Source organism: Tyto alba, unplaced genomic scaffold (genome assembly GCF_018691265.1).
Source record: "Tyto alba isolate M040663 unplaced genomic scaffold, T.alba_DEE_v4.0 Super-Scaffold_17, whole genome shotgun sequence".
In the NCBI taxonomy this organism is placed as follows: Eukaryota; Metazoa; Chordata; class Aves; order Strigiformes; family Tytonidae; genus Tyto; species Tyto alba.
The window spans coordinates 22,228,920-22,246,016 of record NW_024881279.1 but is presented as its reverse complement, the minus strand read 5'-3'; the positions used below and the strand labels follow the sequence as shown (position 1 = coordinate 22,246,016).

Here is a 17,097-nt window from a genome sequence, read left to right as displayed (position 1 = left end):
GAGCTGTGCTGCTGCAGGCGAGGGACCTCCTGCTCGTGGTAGGAGACACTTACCCCTGGGTGCAGGGGGCAGAGTGCTGCACCCAAGGGGTTTTGGCATGGGCAGGTGGACATGGGTCCTGATCACCCACCTCCTGATTTCAGAGCAGCGTTCCCAAGGGCATGGAGCGAATGCTGTGGGCACCTGCTGAGATTCGAGGTAAATGCATGGCATCAGGGCTGAGCTCAGCGACATGGGAGCAGCCAGAAACAGCTGTGTGAGCCGCAAAGCCAGCACCGAGACAGTCCCCGAGGGTTTGCACCTTCAAATTCACTGGGGCACAAACACTGTCTCCTTCCTGACAAGCTCCTCCCTTCCCGTATGGGTGCTTATCTTGTCTATCACCACCTTTAGTCAGGTCAGGCTGAAGACGGCTGATAAGCTCAGCCCATATTAGCAGGGGACAGGTAGAAAGACAGGCACAAGCCCAGAGGAAACCTGACAGCACGCCCTTGTTTCAGCAGAAACTGTGCTGCCAGCCAAAGGCTCAGCTCCTGTAACTGCTCAAGGGCAAAGCCAGTGCCAAGAAAATGGCCTTTGCTGGAAGAGTGAATCTCAGGCAGAGCAGAATCAGAGGCAGGAAAATTAAACCTCAGAAGAAGTGGAAGCTCGCTGCCCAAGCTGGCAAACAGAGGGTAACCAATTTCCCCTTGAGCTCCCTAACAGCGCAAATCATCTCAGTTTTTGTGCTAACTGCAGCGTTCTACACCAGACCTGACCCAGGAGTGCCAGGTTTCTAGGGTGGGTGAAGGCGCTGCCGGGCGCCAGCAGCACAGATGCAGCCTGGCCCGTCGCTGGCAGGCATCAGCAGGGCAGTGGTGTCCCCCGCCACAGCCTCGTGCCCTCATCCCCACTGTGCCCACGGCCGTGAGGGGGCAAAAGCCCTGGATGTCCCTGACCACCACAGAGTGCTCGGGCACAGCCTTGCTCGGGCGATGGCCCATGCTCCGTTGCCACGGCTGCCAGCGTAGGTACAGGCACTGCCCTTACCTGGCGCCCGATCTGCGGGGCCTGCCAGGGCCATGAGGGGTGATGAGCAGATTTAGGGGGCACCTTCAACCTGAGGAGCACAAGCTGTGGGGGACAGAAGTATTGCTCCAAGTCTAACCACCACGGAGAAGTGCCTGACACAGGGCTACGAGCCCCAGCTATTGCTCAGCAACTGGGGCAAACAGAGCCACGGGGGTGACGCAAGGACGGGCTCAGTGCCGCAGTGAGAGGTGGCTGCCACTGCTCTGGCCCTACCTTTTTCCTCTCTCCACTGCTTCTCCACTCAGGGAAGATGTATATGTGATGAGGAGCTGAGCTTTACAGCCAGCTCTGCAGTGGGATCGCTGGGTCTCAAGCATCCAGAACTCACACAACTAGAGACTAAGCCAATCACAGCCATCAGTCCCACCAGCAGCAGGGTGGTCTTGCTAAACATTTTTCCCCCAACACCCAAGCTGCTCCAGAGCCTGAGAAACTCTTCTCTGCCCTCAGGATGGAGAGGCGTTAGGGAGCATCAGACCCGTGTGCCTGAGCCGTGAGGAGCAGCAATGCCACCACACCTCAGCAAGCTCAGCTGAGATCCACAACCACCCGGTAAGGACGAGGCAGGTCCGAGGTGGAGCAAGGGTGGGGGGTTCATAGTCAGGGCCCCGGGTGAGCAAGGCACAGAGCCAGGCACAGCGTGGCTGCACCCCCACTTCAGCCAGGGCTGGGGCCAGGGCTGAGCTTGGATGCAGCGAGGAGGAGGCTTCTCACAGCTCTTCCTCATGTCACAGCTGCTTTCCCATCAGGTTTTGTTGGCGCCATTGGGATGTAAATAAGTCCAGCTCCTGTTCATTTGAAACCACAGAGCTAGCCGGGTGGGCAGTCCTTTCTGAGGCACACTTGGGTCTTTTCTCCTTGTGGGTGACCACAGATCACTATTAACTGCCTGTAGTGATCCATCCATCCTGCTCCATACAGCAAAGAGACTTATTTTTTAATCTCAGGGTGGCTGATACCATGAGTTGAATCAAAGACCCACTGCAGAGCAGGTGCTCAGGCTTTTACCACAAACTTGGAAAAAATTATCTTCAGTTCTTATGCAGGAGATGCATGTGCCTATTACAAGAGTGGCTTTACTCCTGCTCTTGTACCTCTTCACCTTTACCTCAAATGAAAAGCCGTCAGTGCAGTCTGACCTGCCATTTCCACAGGCACAGCAAGTGTCTGGGTCAGATGGATGGGGTGTATCGAGAAGGTTCCTGAATGCTTGCCTTTTGGTTGAGACGTGGTGAATTTAGGAATTCTTTTTGTGGAGTTTGCATTCCCCTTACTGTCTAAAATCTCTCCGGACTTTCTCTCTGGAGGGTACTGGAAGTCCCAGGAATTTTCAGGCTGACTCCAGCTACATGGGCTGATATTTAAAGAAGTGGATGGAGCTGAAAGCTGCTTTGTACTCCCTAGATTTAGGATGAGGAGTGGTTTTGGCTCAGGAACCATTTCCACCGCACACAGCCATGGTGGATGGCAGAAGTCAGCAGAAGCACTGGGCACTCGTCACCACCCTGGTGACCACCCTTTCCAGAGGGTGAACACATTGCTGCCCAGGAGGCTGCAGTCTGCTGAAAGCAGGGCAGCACCTCCAAGGAGCTGCCTTTCCCAGGCGCCCTTCAGAGTTTTCAGTTCCTACCTCTTTTGAGCATAACTCCCAGCTGATGCTAACGTATTTGTGACTCTGGTTTTGAGGCTAGAAAGGAGAGTTCCTCTGCTTCTGTTTTACTGCTGGGGTTTGGGGTTGGGAGGTCAGTGTCAGTATGACCACAGAGACCCTGTCCCTGTAAATGACAGCAGAAGCAGGCACCATCATTCAACTCAGTGCTAAATCATTTCGAGAACGATTGGCAATTAAAAGGTGCTCCACGCCATCCAGCTTCCTGGCTTCCTGCTTCTATAAGTGGCACAAAAAAAGTGCTGGAACAACAGCAGAGAAATTTCCCTCCTGGTTTTTCTCTGCTGCTTTGGAGAATCAGGAATGGTCTCATCCCTCTTTTGGCAAATGTTTGCTTGGTGCGGGAGGATGGTGTTCCCTGCCACCACTGTGAGCCACTGATCTCTGGGAAGTGGCACCAGCCTGTCACTGGTGTTTGACCTCAGCAAACCTGGCCACCCTGCCGGGCTCTGGTTCATATAGAAGATAGTCAACTGTCATCTTTATTGCAATTACCTGCTTGTTTTAACTGTCCAGTTTCCACTGTGAATGTGTCATGAACACACCAATGAGCTGGGGATGTCAGCCTCCTTTGGCTAATCCCCTCGAAGAAGAAGTGATGCAGCACTGCACTTCAACCTGCACCACGCAGGGCCCACACTGAGAGGAAGGAACTGTTGCTCGTGTGGCAGATGCTCGCGGGAAGCAGTATCAGAGCGGTGTCACACGTGGCCAGGGCAGTGACTGCACCCACTTTGCTGTGCACCCCTGGCCCCTTGCTCTGGGATGCTCTCTGCGAGAGACACAATAGTTTGGGAGCAAGAAACAACAGCCAGCTCTTCTAGGAAATCACACCCATTTTCTTGCCATTTTGCAATGGATGTTGGCACCTCAAACGTGTTTAGGTTGCATCTGCTCCAGTGCTGAACAGCAAGAAAACTTTAAAAACGTACCTTGCGTTACTCATCAGCAAAATGTGGCCCTTCTTGTAAACTGGTTCCTTTGATCTGGTGGCTCTTCTTGGCTGGCTTCAGCACTGACTTTTTTTTTAAGTCCTCTCAAATATGTCTAGATATCAATTCCTTGGCATCCAGCATCACTTAAAGTTTGGGGGTACGTTGCTACTTGCCATAGGGAAATGATCGTTTTTGTCTCCAGATTTAAGCCTTTGCACAGTTTCTCTGGCCCCAAGACTGTGCTCTTCTCCAAATCAGGAGAACTTACTGAGTCATTTAAATTCATTCAGTTTGTGGTGGGAACCTGAGTTGATCAAGTGCTGTACAAAATGCTTATGTACTCGTGTATCACTATCAGCTACTTAAGGAAAGACGTGGCTTAAAAGAACAAAGATAAAAGATGCAGCAGTCCCTGCTCTTGGCTATATTCCACTTACTTACTTGTGAATCTGAGCAGCTGATCCAGATGCTGGTTTTCTCCGTCTTGCTGGCTGTGCTTGTGGGACCTTATCTCTGCAAGGGCTGGTAGAGAGACTGTTCTTACAATGCTAGTGGTTAGCGACTGGATGATGGAAAATGTGTTGAGATTTCTCTTTTTTTATTATATTCCTAGTAACTACTCTCTGCTGTGTCTTGAAGTCTCATGTCAAGTGTATACGTTGGCTGTAATGTTTCCTTCTAATGGAAGAGCCAGAGTGAATTTTGACACTTTAAAAACGTTATGTCTTGAACATAAATGCAGGCATTACCAAACGGATCTTCTAGAAGACCCCCAAACCTGAATCACTGTAAGGCCATCTCTGCTGAGAGCCAGGAAGTGTTCTTAACTTTGTTTATGCTCCCACCCCTCCACCCCTGAGAGCTACAAACCCACCCTCACACTTGGGTCCTGAAGCCTTTGAGCAGAAACTTTCTGATTGTTTGAAAAAGCCAAATTATGGAGCCTCGCAAGTGCAGGATGCTTCTGTATCTGGGGCAGGAGGGAAAAAGAAGCCAAAATTAACTATTTCTGAAACTTGACAATAGCTAAAAAGATTCATCAGGAGCTACTTTTATTTGTATCCTTAAATCTTATACCCACATCATTATTAAAGAGTAGGTCAGTTTAGTTCCTAACTCTGCAGGTGCACGGCCAGCTTGTGCAGTGGTGGTCACTTCATAAAGCTGAAATAAAACAAGTTATTGGCACGTAACTTCAGCCTGGAGAAGAGAAGGCTCTGGGGAGAGCTTGGAGCGGCCCCCCAGGGCTTAAAGGGGGGACAGGAGAGGTGGGGAGGGACTCTGGGTCAGGGGGGTGGGGGTAGGATGAAGGTAACTGTTTTAAACTGAAAGAAGGTGGATTTGGGTTAGATCTAAGGCAGAAATCCTTCCCTGTGCGGGGGGTGAGGCGCTGGCCCAGGGTGCCCAGAGCAGCTGTGGCTGCCCCCTCCCTGGAAGGGTTCAAGGCCAGGTTGGACGGGGCTGGGAGCCCCCTGGGCTGGGGGAAGGGGGGTTTCAACAAGATGATCTTTAAGGTCCCTTCCAACCCAAACCATTTTATGGTATGATTCTATGAAATAGGTGTGTGTGCCAGTCAGAGAGGGCTGTGTGCACTGATGCAGAAAAAACGCGCACGTCATCTTCTGCAGAAAAGTGCTTGTGAGGTTGGTGATGGGTACACTTTCCATGAGGAAACAAGCTACAGGTGAGCAGCAATGACTGTTTAATAGAGCTATGCTGCCCTCAAGTGTTGTTCTTTAGCAATACCCAAATTTTCAAACCCTGCACTAAGTTGCACTTTTCAAGTCTTGTGGTTGTGCCCCAAGAAAGGCCCTGGCAATCAGACTGATTTATTTAATTTTTTTACCTTTCACGTAGTAAAAGTCCTGCTTGAAAAGTGAGCTTGTTTGAAGTGGCTGAGGAAAATGACAGGTTCACTACATTCATACCTGTCTCTGGTTAAACTTTGGCATCCTGCAAAGCAAGGGAAACAGCAGCTCAACGCTTTGTCTGTCAGCGATGGTTGGACTCTCACATCTCTTGGACTTAAACTGGTTATTAATTAACTGCCTCTGCTTCGCGCTGCACCTGCTACTGACTCCACAGTCCCTTTCATTTCCTCTCTCCAGTGGCTCAGTGGGAGCAGTATAATATATATATATATATGGGAATGTGTATAAATTAAATTTGAGAGCCAGCAGCCTGACAGTTCAAAAGCCTTCACAGGGCTGTCTCAATGCTCTTGCATGCTGCCTGTTTTAGTGCACAGCTCTGCCTGAAAATTCACACCTTTAAATCCCTGAGCCTTTAAATCCTGGTGTAGCATCCATGGAGGTAACATATACCTAAAACCCAACATCTTGATTTTTAATTGCATTGTTAGCCAAGCATCTGAAACATGCATTTCTCCCAATTCTTCAGTCTTGCTTGTGGCTCTGTTGTGCCTGTTTCCCGGGTGGAAAGCGCAGCAGTTTGTGTTTCACTGGCATCTCCAATGAACGCGTTAGATGGCGTATGATCCCCAGCGCAACTGTGCAATGCGTAGGTCTCGCAGAAAGGTGAACAGACAAAGAAATGAAAACACAACTTAAAGCCCCAAGTAGGGAAGAAGGGTTATTTCTGGGTGCCAGTCTGGGGTCACAGGGGGCTCAGGGGGCCCACACAGGGTCCCTTCTTCTGGCAGCTCTTTACTAAGCAAAGCCCCTTACTAGCGAAGAGACAACTGCCAGCTCTAACCTTTAGATAGTAACTTCAAGGTGTTCGTTTTAAAGAGCCAGTTTTGTTCTCCCTTCATCAGTTTTGCTCTGGTTTCTGGTGCTGGGGTCTGCAGGAAGAGCAGGAGGCAGCCAGCGCAGCCAGCCATCATAGCTGAGCATCCCCCCAGACCTGACTGGTGTGGCATAAAGCTGTTCAGGGCAGGAGTGACCTGGCTAACCACAGCAGACACAGATGCAGAGAGGATGCCCCGAGTTGCTGTCTATCCCCAGAAAAACAGCACTGACGTCTGAGTTGCTTTGACCACTGAGGAAAGAGCCCACAGCGTTGGCTGCACAAACACATCCTGCTCATGAAAGGGAGAGGAAGAGGAGTTAATTAGGCTGGGACATGTTTTGTCTCTTTTTCCTGTATCTGGTACTTTCCTCAGGCTGGACGCAGCCTCCTGAGGCCCCAGACCTGCCCTGAAATCACCAGCAGGAGAGAGCCGAGGAGGATTGCCTCCACCCCTCGATATTGGGAAAAGGATGGCTGTCTTGATACTGTGGCCTAGGGCCAGGAAGAGGGCAGGAGGGATCTTGAGCCACAGGATGAGACACCACAATTGGGACCAAACAGGTCCTGCCACCTGTGCCCCACACCAACCACAGGACCAGTTACCGGAGGCTCCAGTGCAGCTGTCTGCCAGACCCACACCAGTGCCCCATGGCGAGGGCTTGCCGCAAGAGCAGGACCAGAGATGGGATGAGATACAGGCTCAAGTACAGATCCCTACACTGAAAGCTGCTTTCCACCTTTCTGTGCTCTGCACCTCTCTAGGCTGGAGCTGCACTAGCACACATTCACCCACCCACACAGGTTCTCACTAACAGGCATGCGGCAGATAGCGATCCCCAGGGCTCAGCTCCCCTCCGCGTGCCAGGGACAGCACGCCCTGACCCGAGGGCTGCCCCGTCTCCTGCGTGGGCTGGAGGGACAGTGTGCTCTTCCCGGCCAGCCCTACGGGGCGAACCCTCACCTCACTTGCTCTGGTGGTACAAGGACTGCATGCACATTGACAACTATCTGCTATGTTTGGAGGGGTTACCTTTGGCGGCCCTTGACTTTTCTCTGCTGGCCTGGAGAGCCTGGAGGCACCATGGCACACACGGGTGGAGAAGAGTCCACAGATCTGCAGCTTCCCAGTGCTCCCCCTCTGAGGGGGAAATGGAAGGGGTGCTCAAGCAGTGTAAATTCCATTTCACCTGAGAGGGGACCAAGTCTGAATCGGTATTTATTAGAAGACCTTTAAGAGGGTCCACTAGAAGACCATTAAGCATTGGCTATTAACAGGCTCAAGCTGGTATCAACCACAAATAACCAGTCCCACAGTGCAGTCACCGGCTCACGGGGGTCACTCACTCTCACTCATGCAGCGACACGGGGGGGGCCGACCCCGTCTGTTCCCCGGAGTGGAGTGTTGCACTGACACACCAGAGCCCACCAGGAAGGTTCTCGCAATGTCCCTCAGAGAGGCTCTTCTCTCTTCAGACACTTGTACAACATCCTGCTGCGTGCAACGGACCCAGTCCGAGTTACACGACCCCCTGCTGATGCTCGCCCGTGACAGAAGCCTTATGGTGTCCTACACTCACCAGTTCCTGTGTATTCAAAACCACTGCCAGCCTCTCACCAATTCTTGGGGGACTTTCACAGCCTGCCTCTCAGCATGCACTTTGCCTCTGTGGCCTGCGGCAGTTATTTCTCCATCCACACTTACAGTATCTGGTCACACAGACTTACAGAGCAGGGCCCTTTGGGACCCAAGAGCTGGCCCACGTGGGGCCTGAAGGCATGGTACCCTGTGACGGGTACCACATCCCGGACAGGTGCAGCCCAGACCACAGGGGAACATCTCCTCCCTCTTAGGCTGGTGACGGGGAAACGCTCATCCGTTTGGAAAATATCCTCGCTGCTAAGAAGGTCAGACCAAGTTCCACGTCGCTGCCGTGCAGGAGCACATGAGCCACGGCGCGGGGCTCTGCTCACTAGCACGGAAGACGCCAGTGTTTTCAGGGCACACATCCACACCGAGGTGCCAGATGATTCCCCCGTGACAGAGCTGTGGGCAAACCTGTAGAGATCTCCTCAACCTGGTCCCCAGCCGTCCCTGGGGAGAGACCCTGAGGGACCAGGGGCTGCTGAGGGGCAGGTCCTGGCAGCCCAGGGTCACAGCTGGGCCCTGCCAGCTTCCTTCAAACCCCAGCTCTGGACTCCGTCACCCAGCTGCCTTCACGCTGTTTGATCCTGTGACATTTCCCTTCACACGTCCGCTATTCTGCCACCAGCCCCTGGCCACAAGCGGATGGCGGCAGCTTTGGAAGACTGCGGGTAGAGGCAGACCGACAAGCAATTCCTTCAGCCACGTCTCTGTACAACTCGCCGTCACCTCAGCTAGCTTCTCAGCTATGCCGAAAAGCCACAGCCCAACGCTGGGAGGCACGAAGCATAAAGGCAGACAGGTTTCTATTACCTATGAACCAAAGAACTGGAACAGGAACCCAACCTGCTCCTGTCCCTCTGTGACATTCCTGCAGGGCTCTTCACTTGCTAGAACCGTGCCTGTGGGGCTGGCGGGGGAAGGCTGCTCCCACACCCTGCCGCAGCCCGTCCTCCACCACCAAGCCAGAAACCTAAGGCATCAGTGTCCCACCATCACTTCTTCCTCGCACCCCTCAGCTCCCGCTGCTCCCTCCCCGGACCTCAACACTCAGCGTCAGGACGTGTCCGCCCCGCCGAGGTGTGACCGGGACCCCGGGGCAGAGCTTTGCCTGGAAGGGGAAGGAGGGCAGGCGGGGGAAGTGAGCGACGCAGGAGACCGCTCCGACCTTGCTGCCAGCCCCAGCAGCGCGGCAGGACCTTCTGGGGCAGAGCCACGGGGCTCCTGAGCACAGAGCCCCCAGCAAGCGCCCTGCCAAGGCACTGGGACCCCTCTGCCAGCCAGCGAGGGGTGCGGCAAGGCACCTCGGGGCAGGCGCCGTGCTGAGCCTCCCATTGCCCCGGTTCTTTTACCGGGTGTGCAACAAGCCAAGAGTCAAGGTATTTGTTTAATCAGTATCTGCGCAGAGGTGGGTGCTCGGTGGGAAGTCCACACAGCTAGCACACCACACGCAGGTGACATTTATACACTTCAGACGACACAAATACATATTTAACGATCAGTGGTTAGTTTCTCACCTCTTTGTTCCTTATTAGTTAATAACACGCGCCTCATCCCAATTTAAAGTCACGGTATACTTTCTTAACTGCACATGTTCAGTGAGGAAGGGGGCTTTTCTTGGTAGGGGGCTTTTTCCTACTCGAGTGCAGCTTTCCACTATGTCAATGAGAAAAGCTCGCTCGTAGTTAAACTAGTTCTCTCCCTGGTTCAGTTAGCAGCTTTTGTTCCTGCGCGCTTGTCTTGGCACTTCCCTGCTTGATGGCTTTACGGTGTCACTCCTCACACTTACCTCGCTATTTCCTTGGTTTAATTATAGTGTCACTCTGTCAGCTTTACCAGCTCTTTCACAGCCCTCCTTATATTAAGCCAGAACACTTGGACCTTTGCAAGAGGAACAGCCACACGGGGGATCTGGGTACACCGGCAGAGGTGTGCACACCCAGCTGGTGCAGAAGGTCCCCGTGCCCCAGGAGAGCGATCGAACACACTCCCCGCAGCTCCCACCAGCTCAGGGCACAGTTAAACCGAAGACACAAGCAGCTGCCCCCTGCCCTACCGCAGGACCTCTGAGGCCCTTCCTTCCCACATGCTTACACAGCTCCCCCCCGGGTGTCCTTCCCCAGCACCAGCCACCGCCCTCCAGGGCCCCCCCGTCGAGGCCGAGAAGGCGGCTAGGTGCTCTGGGGAACCCAGATGGCTCTGGGGAGGGCCACGATGCCCGGCTGCCCCCCCTCACCAGGGGCGGCCCCACACCTCCCGCCGCTCTGCGAGCCTCGGTACCGGCCTCAATCTCCACCCCTCCCGCAGGACCTCCCTCAGGAGGAAGCCAACGCCGCCATCACGGCAGCGACCGCCCCCCCCCCACACACACACCCACACACACGCCGCCTCAAGATGGCGGCGGGCGGGCCGGCGGCGAGGGGGGAGTCACGTGCCCTCCCCTGGGCCAATCAGCTGCGGGCGGTGCCTGCGCTAAGATGGCGGACGATAAGGTGAGCGGGGCGGGCGTGAGGGGACCCGGCACGGGGTTGGCGGGGCGCCGGGACCTGGCCCCGGGGGACGGGAATCAGCTTGAGTGTCTTCCCCCAACCCCTCCCCAGGACCCGCTGCCCAAGCTGAAGGACCTCGCCTTCCTGAAGGACCAGCTGGAGAGCCTGCAGCGCAGGGTGGAGGATGAGGTGCACGCTGGCGTGGGGCAGGTAACGCGCTTTCCTCGCCGGTATGGTGCCTCGTGTGCCGCGGGGCCTGTCCCCCGTCCTGAGCGGGATTAGTAAAAAAAAAAAAAAAAAAAAAAAAAAAATCCCAAATCCCTGGGGCACATTTATGCTCTGCATTCCGGCTGCTAGCCCAACCTGCCCGGTGGCCTCACTCTCCACTCTTTTCCTCAGGATGGCTCTCTGCTGGCCTCACCCTTTCTCAAAGGCTTCCTGGCAGGCTACCTGGTAGCCAAACTTCGCTTCTCGGCCGTCCTGGGGTTCGTGGTTGGGACCTGCACGGGGATATACGCCGCTCAGAACTACGCCGTCCCCAATGTTGAAAAGACAGTCCGGGACTATTTCGGTTCACTGAAAAAAGGTCGGGACTAGCGAGGAGCCCTTTGGCGGCAGTGACTGTAGGAACAGTACTTCTTAGTCAGCAGGTGCAGAAGATTCCTAGGGCTTTCAGAGGCACATCATGCACACTGATCTATTCCACTGGAAAAGGGCTTTATACCACCTCATTGTGAGACATCGGCGGGTCTGGTTTTGGGGTATTTCTTAGAGCATCGTGGCAGCGGTGATCACTAACCCACGGTGGCTGACGGTTTGCCAGCTGCTTTTCCCCTCGCCTCTCACCCATGCTCCTGTACACTGAAAGGCTGCTTGTGACATGTCCTCACGCACACCACCCATATGCCCTTCCACCAAGTGCACACTTTGCCCTAGGAACATATTTTGTGTGGCTTCCTGGGGAGGCTTGTAGTTTTCTCCCTAAGGAAGGACAAAACCATTCTCTTCTACTTCATCAGAAATGTAGCAGGTAGCATCCTGTTTTAATCAGGCTCATTAAATTCATGGTATTTGGTCTCTTCTTGAATGTTCTAGGGTGAGAGTCTGTCTGACCTCTCTGCACAGATAGCAGCTCGTCCTTGCTGGCTACTGCCTGAAAATGGTCATGTTTAGTAGTTCTGCTGGCTCTGCAAACTGGGTGCTCCGGAGGGGACTGTGGGGACTGATGCTGATCTTGTCTGTAGCCATATATGGCTCCCATGCTCCCCTCCTGACACGGTGCAAGGTGGACGGGATGATCCCCTTCAGCTCCACGTCCGTTGTGGTTCTTGTCGAGCTGACAAAGCTGGTGTTCTCCCTCCTGTTCCTGCTGACCTGGGACCGGGAGCTGCTGGGAGTCACTGTGTCATGGCGCCACGTTGTCCCCTTCGCCCTCTCTGCCCTGCTCTATGCTGCCAACAACAACCTGGTGGTTCACATGCAGCTCTTCATGGATCCCAGCACCTACCAGGTCTTGAGTAACTTAAAGATTGTCAGCACCGCGCTCCTCTACAGCCTCTTCCTGCACCAAAGACTCAGCATGCGCAAATGGCTGGCTCTGTTCCTGCTGGTGGCTGCTGGGGTGAGCTACAGTTGCGGTGGCCTGCAAGACCCTGGCAGCCCCTCTGAGATGCAGCTGCACATCACGCTGGTGGGCTTGTTGCTGATCTCCGTATACTGCCTGATATCGGGCTTGTCTGCTGTCTACACAGAAGCCATCCTGAAAATGCAGGCCTTGCCTCTCAGCCTTCAGAACCTCTTCCTTTACTTCTTTGGGGTCCTGTTCAACTTGATCGGCTACTTCTGGAGCAGCGTGGAGGGCGGTTTCTTGGAGGGCTTTTCCTCCTGGGTGTTGGTGATTGTGATCAGCCAGGCCTTGAATGGCTTGATCATGTCCGTGGTCATGAAGCACAGCAGTAACATCACTAGGCTCTTCGTGATCTCCTGCTCGATCCTGGTCAACGCCCTCCTGTCTGTCACCCTCTTCAATCTGCAGCTCACCCTCCTCTTCTTTGTTGCTGTCTTATGCATCGGCCTCGCTGTTCACTTGTACTATGGGGTCACGTAGCTGCTGCCTCCCTGCCCTCCATGTGCCAGGGCAGCCTTTAGTCGTTCCTCAGGGGTGTTTAGTGCTTGTGCCGGGGCTGGTGTTGGAAGCACAGAGGTGCTCTTGCTGTCGGCTTCCCCACGCTGGTGTTTGCGGGGTGTTGTTACTGGTGGGCACATGCACGACTAGCCAGGGGCCCCAGAGGAAGAATGCTGAGGGGGAAGCGTCCTGTCTCTGTTGCCAGGGGGGGAAGCTGGGCCCTGCTCCAGCCCAGGCAGGCTCTGTGCCACGGGGTTCCTGTGAGATCAGACATGCCCAGCCCCAAGGGTGGGTCCTGAGCCCCTTGTGCATGTGGCATCTCATTCCCAAGCTGCTTCCCCCCATCTCCCCTGCATCAGAGTGTACCTGTCTCTTGTGCCTGTAAATGCTCCTGCAGTGGTTAGCTCCGCTGTGCTGTGGGCTCCTCTGTGCACGGGCAGGCCTGCTGCACGATCACTGCCAGGCCGGCGTTGATCTGATGCTGTTTCAACTCCTGTGGATGATGCTTCCCCTAGCTATCTGCACAAGGCTGAGTGCTGGTGCCTGGAGAGCCTCGTGCTGTGTCCAGGGACATCTCTCCCACCTCTGCAGTCTTCCAGCCCACCCCTGGCTAAAGAGCTGCTGTCCTTAGGCCCCATTTCCCCTTCTCGGGCATGGTGTCACTGCTTCATGCAGAGAAGATGGGGAATGGGGGGATGTGGGAACTGTTTCACCTGCTTTCCAAAAGGGAAACAGCACCCAAATTTGTACCAGTGCTGCAGCTAGTGGGTTCCTGGCAAGCAGAAGTCGCTGCTGGCCCTGGCAAGGGTTATTAAAGTTGCAGTTCAACAGCATGTGTGTGTCTGTCCTCCCTCCAGGAAGGCATCTGTTTCTCTTGGCAGAGGTTTAGGGGGGGCAGGGGTATGTCCAAGCCTGACGACACGCATTGGTGAAGGGGTACACGCTTTATTTCACATGGCAGCAGCTGCGGGAGCCACCAGCCCTCCCACCGTGCCCGCTCTGCTCCTGCTGCAGGGCTGTGTGCCCGAGCCCATGCTCCTGCAGGCAGGTGCCCAGCAGCAGAGCAGGGTTTTCCCCGCAGGGACAGAGGGGTGAAGCCCTCCCCCAGGGCCAGGTTTCTGCATGCAGGGTAGGAGGCCTTGCCCTGTGTAACTGCTGTAGCTGAGGCTGGCTGGTCCCCTGGCCTCGGGGCTGGTGGCTCACTCCAGGGAGGGGGGGGGGGGGGGGGGGGTTGAGGTGGCAAGGGTCTGCAGGGGCCCTGTCCTGCCTGCCAGGGCAGCTGTCCCCACCATCCTGTGGTGCTGGCTCAGGATGTCTGTGTGGTGGCATCGGCTGATCTCGGCCATCTGGCATCCTGCAGCTGCTGGTTGTGTGCAGCGAGCTCCACGGCGTCCCGGAGCACCTCCTGCAGCAGCCCCCGGTGCCGGCGCTCCAGGGCCTCCCTCTGCTCCTCTGCCAGGCGCTGTTGGTCCTGGAGCACCTGCAGGGATGCCTGGAGCTGCCTGGCACGGCCCCAGCAGCCCGGAGGCGCGTCCCCAGCCCTCCCTGCCCACCTGCAGCAGGTGCTGCCTGCAGGCCTGCATCTCCTGCCGATGGCTCTGCAGCAAGGCCTCCAGGTCCCACTCAGCCGCCTCCCGCTCCCTCCGCGCTGCCTCCAGGCTCAGCCCCAGCGTGGCCACCTCCTGCTGCCAGCGGGCTGCATCCCACTGCGGGGGACAGGGATGAGGACGGGGCAGCTCTGCGGTGTCTCTGCTCCCTGCGGCTGCCCTGCTCTGGAAGAGCAGCGCCGGGGAAGGAGGAGAGCCTGGAGCCCACGCGTGCCCACCTCCCTGCTCGCCTCCCGGCCTGGCACTGCCCCAGCCCCAAGCTCTTGCTGGAGGAGCCGGCAGTGCTGAGCCCACAGCCGCTGCCTCTGCGCCTTGGCCAGGGCGTACTGGACCTCCAGGGACGGGCACGGCTGGCACCGGCTCCCTGCCTGGCAGAGAGCAGAGCTGGCTCAGACAGGAGCTGGGGGACCCGGTGCTGCTGGTGCAAGAGGGATGCAGGCCCAGGAGCCGCAGGCAGGGACCCAGTGGGCTCCCACTCACCGTGTCACCCCTGGTCAGTGGCCGTGGCTGTGGTGCTTCGCTCGGCAAGGGCTCCTCCAGCAGGCCGTGCCCTGTGCTTGCTGGGGCTTGGCTGTCCCCTCCCTGGCTGCTCTCGCTGGCAGCTGGTCCTGGGCAGGGAGAGGGAAGGAGAAGGAGCATGATGTGGCACAGCTGAAGAAGTCAGTTTAAACAAAGGACTGAGGCTTCTTCCAGCCTGAGGAAAGCCTTTTCCCACCGTGTAAAGCAATGCTCCGCGCCCACATATCAGCCACCCAGGCACAGGGCGTGTGCCTGTCCCCATGCTCCCGACCTGCTGGCTCCTGACTGGCACCAGTCAGGGGCGTCTGGGTCCCAGTCTGCTGGCCCGGCACCGTGTTCCCTGCGGGTACCCGGTCCTGTGGGAGCAGGAGGAGATGTTACGGGAACGCAACCAGGATTCAGGGCTTCTCCTCCGCCTGGGTTGTCCCTGGGTGAGCGGGGCGGTGGCCTGACCTGTGCCCACCTTGGCACTGGGATGATGTATCTGACTTGTCCTGAGCACCTCAGCCGCTGCCTCCTTCTTCTCCCACATTTGGCTCTTCAGCACCTGGAAAAGCGGGCTGGGGATCCTTGCTGCAGCGCTGGAGAACTCCAGGCACGTCACACCTCGGGGGATGCATCCCACCTCCACCATCTCATCCCCTGGCAGGCAGCCGCCAGCCCCTGTCCTTAGTGCTGGGTCTTGACCCCAGGATGGAGCCCGGACCTTATCCGCCCGGGGGGCCATCAGTGCCATCCTGGTCCCATCTGGGGGCCAGGGGCATTCCCCCACCTGCAGCTCTCGCAGGGCTCTCCGCAGCTGGGCCAGGGCCATCTTCTGCTCGGGGAGGCCAGCTCTAGCCAGCAGCTCCGTCCGCAGCCCTCGGATCTCCCTCCGACGTGCCGCAACCTCTTGCGCGGGGTCCCAGAGTGTGGCTGAGATCGTCTTGGCCAGCCCCTTGACCTGCTCGGCCAGCCCCAGGGCTGCCAGGATTTCTTCTCTGGAGGTGTCTGGGAGAGCAGCAAGCCCTGGGCAGGGGCCGTGGGGGTCCACCAGCACGGGGACATCCCAGTGCCCGGCACAGGGTCAGGGCTGGTGGGGATGAGCGGAGCCGGTGTCTGGCTTCTAATGACTGCGGGTGTCCCTGGGCAGTGGCCAGGGACCGAGTGCCAGGCGTGGGGGGAGACGGAGGGGGACACCTCAGGGAGGGGGGCACCCCGAAGCAGCGTCCCAGTCCCAGGGGCTACCTGGCAGCGTCACACACAGCAGCAGGAACGTCAGGCTGTTCCCCTCCAGCAGCCGCTCGACGATCCAGGGCAGGCAGCCAGCATCAGGCAAGGGGTGGGCAGCGGCCGGTGCCCTGCGCGTGGGGCGAGAAACACCCCAGGAGAGGGATGGGGCTGGGACCCACGTGCCAGGCAGGCTGAGCCCGGACCCACGGGAGCCCAAGGAACTGGGAGCAAGCCCGCGTTCCCAGTGGGCAGCGGCAACCCCTTGGATCTGAGCCCTGGGCTCCCACCGGGGTGTCGGGGTCCCTCCTGCTTCGCCTCTGGGTACTGACTCCCCCCACGGCCCCTCAGCGGGAGACCCCAAAAGGGGTCACGGCTCAGCCCCAGCACAGAGCCGCAGGTCCAGTACGTACGTCTCGGGGCAGGGCCCAGTGGCCCCAGGGGATGCCAGGATCCTGAGGGCCGAGCGCTGGTACCTGCCGCCCTCCAGCTCCCGCTCCACTGTGAGAGTGAAGAGGCTGCCAGCACTAGGGAGAGGCCAACGTGGAAGAGGGGCTGCAGCAGTGCCCGGAGCCAGCCCCAGGACCCCGTGGCCCAATCCTTCCCAACCCTGCGGGATATCTGCCGAATCCCTCACCCCTGCATGTCTAAGCTCCTGTCTGCGGGGGGCTGATGGGCACACCCCTGGAACAGTGCCGGGATGGCGCCCAGCCCCCAGGCGTAGACACTGATGGCAGCTTGGGCATCGGGTACGGCAATTTCTGCTGCCTCCTCCACCATCCTGGAAGCAGAGAGAGACAAGAGCAAGTGCGGAGGGCCACGTCCACCCTCCTCCTGCATGCCCAGGATCCCCGAGGGATACCCCTGGTCGTTCTCTGGCTGGGCACCATGCTCCCTGCCCAGCCCCATGCTTGATGTTAGGCTACCAGCCCCCCCCTCCCCCGGGTGTACCTGCCTGACCGTGGGGCATCAGGTACCTACAGGCCCAGGGGCGCGACATCCATCACTTGCAGGGCTCGGCCGTCAGGATGGAGCAGGTCCCAGGCTTTGTCATGGGCGCAGACCTGGAATGGGGCTGTG

At 57.1% G+C, this 17,097-nt stretch overlaps 2 protein-coding genes across 2 annotated transcripts; both read left to right on the top strand.

The window, feature by feature from the left end:
* The first annotated feature begins 10,448 nt into the window (after positions 1-10,448).
* On the top strand, positions 10,449-11,644 carry LOC116960625 (SLC35A4 upstream open reading frame protein). The gene is made up of 3 exons (XM_032988504.2): positions 10,449-10,560; positions 10,669-10,767; positions 10,957-11,644. Exons 1-3 carry the CDS (start codon positions 10,546-10,548, stop codon positions 11,152-11,154), a joined length of 312 nt encoding a protein of 103 aa, XP_032844395.1. The 5' UTR covers positions 10,449-10,545; the 3' UTR covers positions 11,155-11,644.
* A 53-nt stretch (positions 11,645-11,697) lies between these two features.
* On the top strand, positions 11,698-13,515 carry LOC104369482 (probable UDP-sugar transporter protein SLC35A4). The gene has a single exon (XM_009976997.3). The coding sequence runs from the start codon at positions 11,717-11,719 to the stop codon at positions 12,662-12,664; it is 948 nt and encodes a 315-aa protein (XP_009975299.3). The 5' UTR covers positions 11,698-11,716; the 3' UTR covers positions 12,665-13,515.
* The last annotated feature ends 3,582 nt before the right edge of the window (positions 13,516-17,097 follow it).